The sequence below is a fragment of the Macrotis lagotis genome, chromosome 8, assembly GCF_037893015.1.
Source record: "Macrotis lagotis isolate mMagLag1 chromosome 8, bilby.v1.9.chrom.fasta, whole genome shotgun sequence".
In the NCBI taxonomy this organism is placed as follows: domain Eukaryota; kingdom Metazoa; phylum Chordata; class Mammalia; order Peramelemorphia; family Peramelidae; genus Macrotis; species Macrotis lagotis.
In genome coordinates, this window is record NC_133665.1 from 179,718,363 (window position 1) to 179,730,620 (window position 12,258).

General features: G+C 37.8%; 1 protein-coding gene across 4 annotated transcripts in view; it reads right to left on the reverse strand.

Annotated features, from left to right (window-relative positions):
* BBS9 (Bardet-Biedl syndrome 9) overlaps window positions 1-12,258 on the reverse strand; it is a 406,580-nt gene that overhangs the window by 292,199 nt on the left and 102,123 nt on the right. For all 4 annotated transcript variants that reach the window (XR_012471048.1, XM_074198926.1, XM_074198924.1 and 1 more), the window contains exon 10: window positions 5,700-5,881. Coding sequence is in view for 3 of the 4 variants with exons in the window: in XM_074198926.1 (XP_074055027.1) it covers window positions 5,700-5,881 (182 nt within the window). In the remaining variant the exon portion in view is untranslated. The remainder of the gene's footprint in view (window positions 1-5,699; window positions 5,882-12,258) is intronic.

A 12,258-nucleotide genomic window follows, 5' to 3' on the forward strand; every position in this document is an offset into this window, starting at 1 on the left:
AAGATACTTAAGTGAATAATAGGGGCATCAAAACATTTAACATTTAAACTTTAAATATAGATTTGATATCAAGCAACTTTAACATTTTTATAAAACATTTTCATTTAAAATAGAATTTTTATGGTCTATATCATCCTATCTTTTGTATATAGAGAAATAATTTTTTCTTTCTAAATAAATTGATTCATTAGTAATTTCTTGACTAATATTTCTTTTCTTAGTTTTATTTTATATTTTAATATTTCCCAATTATATGTAAAAACCATTTTTAACATTTTTTTTCAAATTTTGAGCTCCAAATTTTCCCCATCCTTCCCCCTGTCTCCACATTGAGAAGGTAATAGGTTACACATGTGTAGTCATGCAAAACACATTCCTATGTAAGTCATTCTGGGAAAGAAAACAGAAAAAAAAAACAAGAAAAATTAAGTAAAGAAAAAGTATTTCTGATTTGTATTCAGGCTCTGCTAATTCTTTCTCTAGAGATAGACAGTACTTTTGATCAAAAGTCCTACAGAATTGTTGTGGATCATTGAATCACTGAGAATAGCTACATTATTCATAGTAGATGATCAAGCAATATCACTATTACTGTGTACAATGTTCTCCTGGTTCTGCTCACTTCACTTTGCATCAATTCATGTAAGGTTTTCCATGTTTTTTTGAGAGGGTCCTGCTCATCATTTCTTAAAACACAATAGTATTCCAGCACAATCATATACAACAATTTGTTTAGTCATTCCCTAATTGATGGACATCCCCTCAATTTCCAATTCTTTGCCATCACTAAGAGAACTGTTATTAAATATTTTTGTACACATAGGTCCTTCTCCTATTTTTTATCTCTTTAAGATCTAGACTTAATAGAGGTATTATTTGGTCAAAGGGTATACATGATGTTTTAGTCTTTTTAGACATAGATTCAAATTGCTCCACAAAAAGGTTGAATCAGTATACATATTCATCAACAGTATGCTAGAATTTTAATTTTTCCACATCCCCTCCAACATCTGACATTTTCTTTTTTGTTCAAGTAGCCAATCTGACAGGTATAAGGGGGTAGCCCAGAGTAGTTTTAATTTACATTTCTCTCATTAGTGGTGATCTAGAGCATTTTTTTTATATGACTATAGATGCTTTGTCAAAAAATTGTCTGTATTCATATCCTTTAACCATTTAGCAGTTGAGGAATGGGTCTTATTTCTATAAATTTGATTCAAGTTTCTATATGTTTGAGAAATGAAGTCTATCAGAGAAACTCAATGAACAAATTTTTTTTCACACCAACTATTATAAAACTCTGTTATTTCCCTCTGTCCTTTTTCCCCTATTTATCCTCTCTCTCTCTCTCTCTCTCTCTCTCTCTCTCTCTCTCTCTCTCTCTCTCTCTCTCTCTCTTTCTCTCTCTTTCTCTCTCTCTCTCTCCTTTTACCCCATTCATTCTCAGAGCAGTTTTGCTTCTAATTTTTTCCTCCTTCAAACTGTCCTTTCTATCATCTCCTTCTCTTATCCCCTTCCCTTCCTACTTTCCTGTGTTGTAAATAGGTTTCTATATCCAACCAAGTGCATGTATAATTCTCTCTTTATGCCAGTTCATGTGCTCCTCTCCCCATTTCCCCCTTTTTTTCCCTTCCTCTATAAAATCTCTTTCAGGCTTCTTTTATGCCAGGTAATTTATCCTATTCTACTACTCTCTTTCCCCTCCTCCCAGTGCATTCCTCTTTCTCATCCTTTAGTTTTATTGTTTTAGATAATCATACCATCACATTCAGTTCACACCTCTACTTCCTGTCTATGTATACTTTCCTAACTGCCCAAATGATGAGAAAGCTTTTAGGAGTTAAAATATCACTTTTCCATGTAGGAATATAAACAGTTTAACCTTATCAAATCCCCTATGATTTCCCTTTCCTGTTTACCTTTTTAATGTTTCTTTTGCAACTTATATTTGAAAATCAAATTTTCTATTCATTTCTGATCTTTTAATCAGGAATGCTTAAAATTCCATTGAATATCCATTTTTTACCCTAAAGGATTATCCTCAGTTTTGCTGGATAAGTGATTCTTGGTTGTAATCCTAGCTCTTTTGCCCTCCAGAATATCATGTTTCAAGTTGTCCGATCCTTCCATATAGAAGCTGCTAAATCAAGTATTATCCTGAATGTAGCTCCATAGTATCTGAATTGCTTTTGCAGTATTTTCTCCTTATCTGGAAATTTTGGAATTTGGCTATAATATTGCTGGGAGTTTTCATTTGGGGATCTCTTTCAGGAAGTTATCAGTGAATTCTTTCAATTCTACATTGTTCTCTGGTTCTAGAATATCAAATCAGTTTTCCTTGATAATTTCTTGAACAATGATGTCTAGGCTTTTTCTTAAATCATGATTTTCAAGTAGTCCAATAATTCTTAAATTATCTCTCCTGGATCTGTTTTCCAGGTCAGTTGTTTTTCCAATGAGGTATTTCACATTTTCTTTTATTTTTTTATTCTTTTGCTTTTGTTTGTTCCTTGATGCTTCATAAAGTCATTTGTTTTCATTTGCCCAATTCTAACTTTTAAGGAATTATTTTCTTCAGTGAGATTTTATACCTCTTTTTTTTTTCATTTAGCCAATTCTACTTTTAAGGAGTTCTCTTTAGTGAATTTTTGTACATCTTTCTCCGTGTGGTCAATTCCTTTTTTAAAAAAATGTTTAATCTATTTAAGGCAATGGAGTTAAGTGACTTGCCCAAGGTCACACAGCTAGGCAATTGTCTGAGGCCAAATTTGAACTCAGGTCCTCCTGACTCCAGGGCCGGTGCTCTATTCACTGTGCCACCTAGCTGCCCCCACCCACCCCAGTCAATTCCTTTTCAAGACATTCTTTACTTCATTGGATTTTTGTGCCTCTTTTACCATTTGGCCAAGGCTGTTTTTGAAGTATTATTTTCTTCAGAAGTTTTTTGTGTCTCTTTTACCAAGATGTTGACTCTATTTTCATGATTGATTTTTTTTGCATCATTCTCATTTCTCTTTCTAACTTTTCTTCTACCTCTCTTATTTTATTTTTAAAATCCCTTTTGAACTAGCTCTTCCATGACCTGAGACCAATTCATATTTTTCTTTGAGGCTTTGGATTGCAGGAATTTCACCTTCTTCTTAGTGCTTTGATCTTCCTTGTCACCTTAGTAACTTAATATGGTCAAATTTTTTTCTGTTGTTTGCTCATTATTCAATCTATTTCTTGACTTTTAATTCTATGTGAAAATGAGGCTCTGCTTCCCAAGTAAGGGGGCACTGACCCAAGCTTCAGGCTTTTTGTGCTGCTATTTTCAGAGGTAGTCCTGGGAACCTGTAAGTTAGCTCTTCCAAGGTGGTATGATCTAGGGAGAAGTGTGTTTACTGTTCTCCTGGACTGTGCACTGATTTATGAATGACCTTAAACATTCTTTTCAACCCTGGAACTGTGACCAGAGTCCCTGTTCCCCTTTGGTCACAGCCTCTGCTGTGCTAGTGTTCCTCCTCACACTGGAACTAAGACCCAGGACTGCAACCCAGATTCAACAGAGTCCTACCCTTGGTGCCAGCAAAGGGAGCCCTGTAAATCTCCCTCTGACACACTGTCAGAATGTCTGTGGGCTGAGAGTTCTGGAAACCTCCACTGTTGTTATGGAATCTGTCACTTGGAGGCCTGCGATAGTATGATCTGCCTAGATTGCGCTCCTTGTTCAATCCAGTGCTACAGACCTTTCTAGCTGTCTTTGGCTATTTCACTCCATCTTTTTTGAGGGTCCTGACATTCTAGAAAAGTCATGTGAGTCACTTTACTCTACCATCTTGGCTCTACCTCCAATACATTATTTTTCCAAAGAAGAATCTTTCACAATTACTTAAGGAAAAAAATCCTCTCTTCAGAAATGAAAGCAAAGTCCTTGAAAAACTCTGACTTCTATTTGGAGATGATGTAAGCAGTACGCCCAAATCTCTTGGTACCTCTGCAGCCCCCAGGAACCAGAAAGCTCTGCACCCTGGAGCCCATGGGATATCACAGGGACTCCTAGAAATCACCTGGAGCAGGAAGGAGACTTTCTTCAAAGAAAGATCCATCACCATCTCATTAACATATAGCCTATGAAGATTGAGGAAGGAGGCCAATCATCCAGCACAAGTGACATCATCAGATGTCAAGTCTACTATGAGATTTAATTATTTATAATATAAATAAATAACATTTTTTTTATTTAATGAGTTCTGGGAATTTCATATTTGATGAGTGCAATCTGTTTTTGCCCATCAAACTGAGGTGGCTAGATGGTACCATGGACAGAGTGCTGGGTCTAGAGTCAAGAAGACCTGAATTCAAATTCTACCTCAGATATTTGCTAGCTGTGTGATTCTAGACAAATTACTTAAACTCTCTCAGTCTCAGTTTCCACAACTGTAAAAACTGAAACACTAATAGTTCCACCCTTTCCAGGGTTGTTGAGAAGATGAAATAAAATAATATTTGTAAAGCCCTTGCCACAATAATGTCCAGTTCACAATAGGAGGATCCCATTGATCCAAACAAGTGTTGTCAGCCATGGAAAATCCTGGCTGCCATCAAACTGTAGCTATCTTCTAAGAGAAGTGACAACAAAGCAGTACCCAGCCTTCCTCTGTTCCATGTTCTAAGTGGACAAAAATACATTCTCTCTGAGGCTCTGAATTTTTAATATTTTTCAGCTCACTCTTTTCCTTTAAAGTTTAATAAAAGAGTATGACCAGGACCAAGGCATTGTAATCCAACTTGAATCTGTTACCAACTTAAAAATAATCTGTATTTTTTCTAAAGTTCTAACATAATCAGAGCAACAAAGACTTTATGACATTAAGAATCCAACATATAGAAGTGTGTGTGTGGTGAAGGAATCATGGAATGAACTTGGCTTCATTTGTTTTCCTTGGCCTTTGATGCTATACTTCTCTTATTATTCCTACTTGTTCCAACATCGCTTTTCATTTAAAAAGTTCATATTTTCTCCAATTTTTTTAAAATACATTGACCTGATGCTGAAAAGTAATGTTTTTCATATGCCTAATGAAAAGCAATAGGTTTTTGCTATTTGAAAAAAAAAATTTTCATCATAAAAGACATCCTTGGGAATCAAATAGTAAAATAATATTGCAGTACTGAAAACCTGGGAAATGAAACTATCCCTAGCAATTGACTTCCCAATAATTAGTGCATTACCAGTTATACTCCTTCCAGATGACTGCGCAGCCACCCATGTAAATGACACATGAGAATTAAAAATACCTACAATTTTGGTAAACCATGCTGGGATGACCATATTTCAAAGTGTTTGTTTTCCTCTTCAAAGAGGTAACTAAAATGACTTCAGAAAAATTTTAGAACATGAAGAAGTAATGGATAAGAACGTTCATGTTCTCTATATAGCCCCCAAGCCTGTCCTTCTCCACTAGCATTTTCTGCTTACTTTAGATCATAAAGAAAAACACAATGCTGGCCAACCTCTGAATCATATTAGCAATAAGCACGCCCATAAGTAGGGCACTGGTTTCCCATTGGCCTCAATACACAAATGAAACACAGATCCCTCATGGGCTGAAGAAGAGGCTATTTTCATAGGTGTTATCTTGAAGGGGTAGGAAGAAAAAAACAAGCCCGCATGTGTAGGAGACAAGGCCAGGACCACCAAGCAGCCATCTGCATACCTGGAGAGATGTTGACATCCCTGATGATTTTCTGAAGTTCTTTCATTTCCAAATCAAGCTCTTCGTAGTTTATTTCTCTAGAGTCCACTTTGGGGGCTTGGAACAGAGATGGGTCTGTCCCCAAGTAGGAGCACTGCAAATGGCCGTTATCGCTCAGAGTGACAATTACGCCCTTCAGGCCTCTGCAGGAAGAAAGAAAAATGTCAGTGCAATCAAAATTCAGGGGGAGTCTTGTTGAACTTTAATGAATCTCTTTTTAAAAAAGACAATGACAGAATGGGATCATTCAAGAAAGTGACTCTGCTGAGGAGTTATTGCCACCTCAAAAGGATGACTTTGAGGTTTCAATTCAAATGGTTCTAAAAGATTTATATTTATAGCGACTTTGACAAGAATATACTTCAATAAATGTGTGGTCTCATAATAGCCCCAATGGGTCAGATCATTATCCATTCACACCAATTTTCCCCAGGTGATTGCTATCCTTGTCTTCCCATAAACTCAACATAAAACTTCTACCCAACAAGCCCTGAATGAATCATGAATATTCCATGAGAAACTATGTCACCTCAAGCTGTCCAGTACTCAATATTTCTTGATATTACTATTAGCTAACTTTTACTAAGATTTTAAAGTTTGCTGAGTATGTTCAATGTGTTATCTCATGTGATCCTCATAAAAGTCCTGAAGGAGAGGTACTATGATTAGCCCCATTTTAGAGATGGGGAAACTGAGGCTGAAAAACAAGAAGCAATTTGCTCAGGGTTCCAATAAGAATCTGAGGTTCTATCCATGGGTCCACCTAGCTACCTTCACTCTTACTATATGGTGGATGTCTCTCCTCTCTATATCTGCCCAGTCAATGTAGGCCTCCACTTTATCTACAAATTCTATATTAACTTATTATGGTATATATTAACATGTATAATTTTAAAACGCTGTCCTGAACACTGAGGTTAATTGACTTACTGAGGGTCATACAGTCTAAATGTGTCATGGACAGGGCTTGAACCCAGATTTTCTCAGCTCTGGGACCATTTCTATTTGAAAATGCTACACTATCTCCCACTATGTCCATATATGTCATATATGTCATATATGTCGTATATGTCATATATGTCATATGGTTATATCCCTTTCTAATGCTCGTGATGGACCAAGCCAAGTAGGGTATGGTGCTTCTTTGTCATTGTCCAATATGTGGCAAGGACTCTTGCTCTGGAATCAGTGAATGCCAGTTCTAATCATTTCCAACACAACCTTTTTGACCTAGAGCAATTTCCCCAGGTCATAGATTCTTCCTCTATTAAATGAAAAGTATGGGGCCAAGGTGGGGGGGGGGATTAAATGGCCTTTGAGATCCCTTCCAGCTATAGCTCTATGAGCCTTTGATTGAAGTAAAAGGATGGAGAAAAATTTGACAAAGAATTGGCCAGGACCTTCACCATGCACTCCTCAGAAGCCTCATGCCTTTCTGTCATGAATTCCTCATTCAACGACAGAGTTAGAAGGTGCAAATATGGCAAGAACCAAACAGTACTTCAATGGATTGGTGATAATACCATGGCCACTTATCCAACCATGCATGCCTTCCTACCCAGGACCACTTTTGTTGATTCCCTATTATAGATCTTCCTCAGGAGGACTCCCCTCAATTACAAGATCTCTCTTCATTAATAGAGCACCAGGCAATAGTATTAGACTCTCAGAATGGGAAAGGACCTCAGTGTTCATCCATTCCAACAAACCCAGCCCCCCCCCCTTTGTAGGCATATAAATATACAGTGATCTAATTAAGCCCACCATGAGACTACCACCCTCTCGATGACCTCTAATTTTTATTCCTCAGTCCTTGTGGTTTTCTGTGATCTGTAGCCACATAACATCAGAAGAAGAACACTGGTGTTAATAAGATGGATTTTGTTTTAGAGACATGATTGAAGTCATTAAAATAATTATTTCCCCAACCCTTTGTCTCTTCTATTCCATTTTGGGCCCATTCTCTACCTACAATGTTTGTTCAAGATCTGGAATGATGGACCAACATATATGACAGTCAGTATAGCCTGGCTCTACAGTCTGTCCATACAGCTTCAGTGGATTCTATTGTGTATTCAATGCTATTGGGGATCACGTGGTCATCTGGCTTTGCAGGACTCACAAAAAGTATTTGGGGAAAAAAAGTACACCAAGCATATACTTACAACTTATGTGCCAAAAGCTACTACAGAGGAAGAAGGAAAAGAACACTATAAACTCAAAAGGGCCTTCCAATTTCAATTAACATATATTTAAATTTTAGTGGCTTCTGTGCAAAAGCGAGCATTAGAGAAAGGGAAAAAAAGCACCTTGGAAAATATGGTTCAGGAGTCATAAATGAAAGGGGCCAAAGGTTTGATTATGCCAGAACGTACAAAAATACACTGTATGCAAAGAGAAGATATTGGACATCAAGAAAACCAAGTAATAGAACACATGCAACAACAACAACAACAAAAAAGTAACAGTGCAGTTGAACAAGAAGCAACAGGAAAATGTGAGTCATTTTCAAATCAGTTGACTATTTACAGTCAGGCTATAAACTTGTTAAGATAAAAAAATCAAAGATATGGCTTACACCTGAGGCAACTCAAAACTGACCTATTTAACCAAGTTATTGATACTGAAAATGGGAAATGAATAAAAGAATAGAAATGGACACAGAACATCATTATTTTCTAGAAAAGTTCAAACAATGCAAATCAAGCATCACAGAAAACCCAAAGGAGGACAGAAAACAGAGAACTTAAGTGAGAAAAGTTGATCTCTCTGCCAAGCAGCAATATGGCAGCCAAGGGCAACATAGGTTTAAAATACAAGCCCACTTGTAAAGTCATACAGAGGATGTTGGAAGATAATAAACAATATCACCTCATAAATGAGTGAGAAGTAGCAGTGGGAAAAACAACTTTAGAGAGAGAATTTTGCCCAAGGATCGGACTAGCCTAGATCATCCCTGGGGCATTTGGGGATAGAACTGGAGGAAGGTCAACTGACAGAAAATAGAAGGAAAAGCTGCAGAGATTTCTGTACCTAACTCTTGCTCCATGAACTGAGAGATGAAGTAGGAAAAGTTCTAAAAAAAAAAACGTAAAGAACAAAGTTTGGAAGAGCAACTGGACTAAACCAAGTCCAAAAGGAGAAAAATCTGAGCTGAGGAAGAAACATCCTGGAGGATGTGAAAGGACTGACTCAAGATATTTCAAAAAGGTAAGGATGGAAACTAAATACTTAGGAAAACATCAATGATATTATTATTGTTGCCCTAAAAATATCATAGCCCCAAGAGAGGCCCTGTGTCCTAAAGGACAAGGAGCATCTCTCAGAGTGAAAAAGATCTGGGGTCCAGTCTGGGCTCTGGTACATTCTAGTCAGGTCAAATCACTTAACCTCTCAGTGTGCAAGGCAAACACCCTAAGAAAGTAAGTTGTGAGAAAGTTGCTAGTGTGTAATAATAGAGGGACTGTCTATACCAGCCAGTCACAGGACCAGACCAAAACAAAAACAAAAAACCACCATCCTAATGTCTATTTTCCTATCTCTACAAAACCTTTATTGGCTATTCGCCCGGATGAAAAAAGGGAATCAAAAGGCTTCACAATCAATACTCTGCAGCAGCTTATGGTCACAGCTGACCAAAAAAAGTAGAGAGAATAGTAAGTACAAGGCCCTTTGTACCGAGTGAGAGCTAAATTTAAAAAAAATGTCAATTCTATCCTCAAGCAGTAAGGTGTGTCATGAACCCCCTGGAAGTCAGTCAGGGAAAGCCTATGGGTCCCTTTGCAGAAGAATGTTTTTAAATAATTGAAGGAAAGGCTAAGCTACCATTATAAGTTAGTAAAAAATAAAGAGGCATTTTTTCTCATCCAAGTTCATGTACCTCCCCACCCTGTCCCAATCCCGAATCTAACCATGGACTCCTTGGGAACTCAGCACTATTTTAAGAACTCCTCTTAGAAAGCATGCCCCAGCCACAGGTCAAGTTCATGTAAGATTTCTTAGTTTCCAGTGGAAATAATTTTACTATCCACTGTCAAATAACACAAGACATGCTGGCCAAAGGCATTTGTCATTCATTGTCCAAATGCAAGGAATTCTTCCATGCCAATGGTCTCCTTCAGAACTTCCTGTTGCAATTGCATCTAACCCCAAAACATGCAAGAACTAAATGAGGTCCACATTGAGTCCGGGGCCATGATTTCACAAGTACAGACAATTCTCAATGAAGAAAGTCTTTCTATTGTGCAGCTTAGAAGTACTGAGATAGTAAGCAACTTGCTCAGGGTTGGGGGATGGGGGAAGGCTTGAACCCATGTCTTTCTGACTCCAAAGTCACTCTCTACTCATTATGGGATGCTACTTCTCTCTCTGCTTTTTTTGGGGGGGAGGGAGAGAGAGAGAGAGAGAGAGAGAGAGAGAGAGAATGTTCCCCACCTCCACTCTACTCTCAGGAAAACTAATAGAATGCTGATTTATAAAGAAGAGAGGACTTTTTCCACATCTTTTTTCTTTTTCATGAAGGTGCAGGATTGTAAATCTTGGAATTCTCCACTCTCTAAAGAATTAAGAGTTGTAGCTGATGCAAAAGCAAAAGTAAAACTGTAGACGTAAGTAGTCTGCAACACATGACCAATTTAATTAAACAAGTATTTAACCAACAAAAGTGATAGAAGGAATGTCATCAGAAAAATGGTCAGCCTCGTGATCCCCAAGTGTTCCACATCCTTAGAGCACAATTCTGAAATTCTGAAATCCAACCAACCAGTCACATCTCCTTCCCATCTCCCTCTGCCTCAGAACTCTTCACCCTATCTCCCTCATCCTGAGAGATCCATTCATCCTGAGGGCTCCATCCTTCATATCACTCCTTTGTCAGCCTATCTCCCTACTTTAACCTCTTCCTGTCCTTCCCAATAGTTTGAGTTTGAGACTGCCCACTCCTCTAAAATTCTTTGACTCCTTATGTTTTCCCTTGAAGGAATCCAAGTCTTTTTTTTTTAATTTATTTAAGACAATGGAGTTAAGTGACTTACCCAGGTCACACAGCTAGGTAATTAAGTGTCTGAGGTCAAATTTGAACTCAGGTGCTCCTGACTTCAGAGCTGGTGCTCTATCCACTGAGTCATCTACCTGCTTCCCAGGAACCCAAGTCTCAAGTTACCTCCCATCAGTCTTTCACTATGGCACCAGGGCAGTCACTTAAGAGGACTGTCTCTGGATTCATGACTCACTTATCACATCTTAATTACCAGTGATCAATTTAAAAGAAAAATATGAATAACTAAGGATAATATAGGAAGACTTCTTCAAAGAATGAAGAAAGCAGAGCCAGAAGCACATTAAAGTTAATAAATATGTGTGAAATACATGTAATTTATAATGTATCATCTCCCAAGACACACACATCCTATGACAATAATGTGAATAAAGAAAATTGTAAAAGCCAACAAAACTCAGATCAAATCCCAAGGACAATGTTGGGATCAAATTATTAAAGAAATTTTTCTCTTTAATAACCAGTAAACTACAGAAAATGAAAGTGATATGTAGCATCTCTCTGGCCAAAGACTGGCTTAACATTTTTTAAGGGATGTAATTTGTGAAGTGTTTGTTGGAGGAAATGTCAGCTCTGTCAAAACAAAATAGACCAATAAAACATTTCTTAAAACTTCTCAAACACAGAGACCTCTATTATAATGGAAAAAACACCAGGGTCACAACTGGCAGGCTTGGGGGGGGGGGTGGAGTTCTAGCTTTGCTGGTGATTATTTATAAAATCTTAGCCTTGCGAGCACTTATATAGGAACATCTATCTTAACTCCAACAACATTCTAACATATACTTAGCAAGCCATTCCTTAAGGACTTCCAATACAAGGGAATGCATTTCCCCCCACCTCTTCTTTCACCATCATCATCTAACTCCTACTCTTATATAGCACCTATTGTGTCCCAGGCCTGTACTAAGCACTTTACAAATATTGCTTCATTTAATTTAACCACAAGGAATCCTATCTTTAATACCTCAAAGTCTTAGATAATAAATTTCAGAGGGAGAGCCTCAAGGCAGAGCATCCTGGGAAGGATGCTACCCTAGCTAAAAGTTCCTAAGTAACTGGTCCGTGTCCTACCCTTCTCCCTATCTCTCTCTCTCTCGACGGCCTTTGAAGGTCAAAGCAGAAGAAACAATTGGCATATCCATTGCCAAAGAGCTGCTATCTTATAATGACATGTCTATGTTTGTCTGATATTTGCCAAGGAGGTTAATTTTAAGTATGCTATCGCAGGGAAAACACCCTCCGAGTTTTTCCTAATCCCTCACTAAGAGCACATCCGTAAATCACTGCCACTATCCAGGACTAATCAAGAAGCCAGTAAACGTGCAGTTCTCGGACAGACCATGATGATTCGAAAGGAGCTCTGGAAGTCAACAAAGGAAGTCAAACAATAGGTGTCCTTACAGGTCCTTGTGTTTGCCACTCACAGAAATCCAACCTGACCCACATTAAATAGGGGAACAA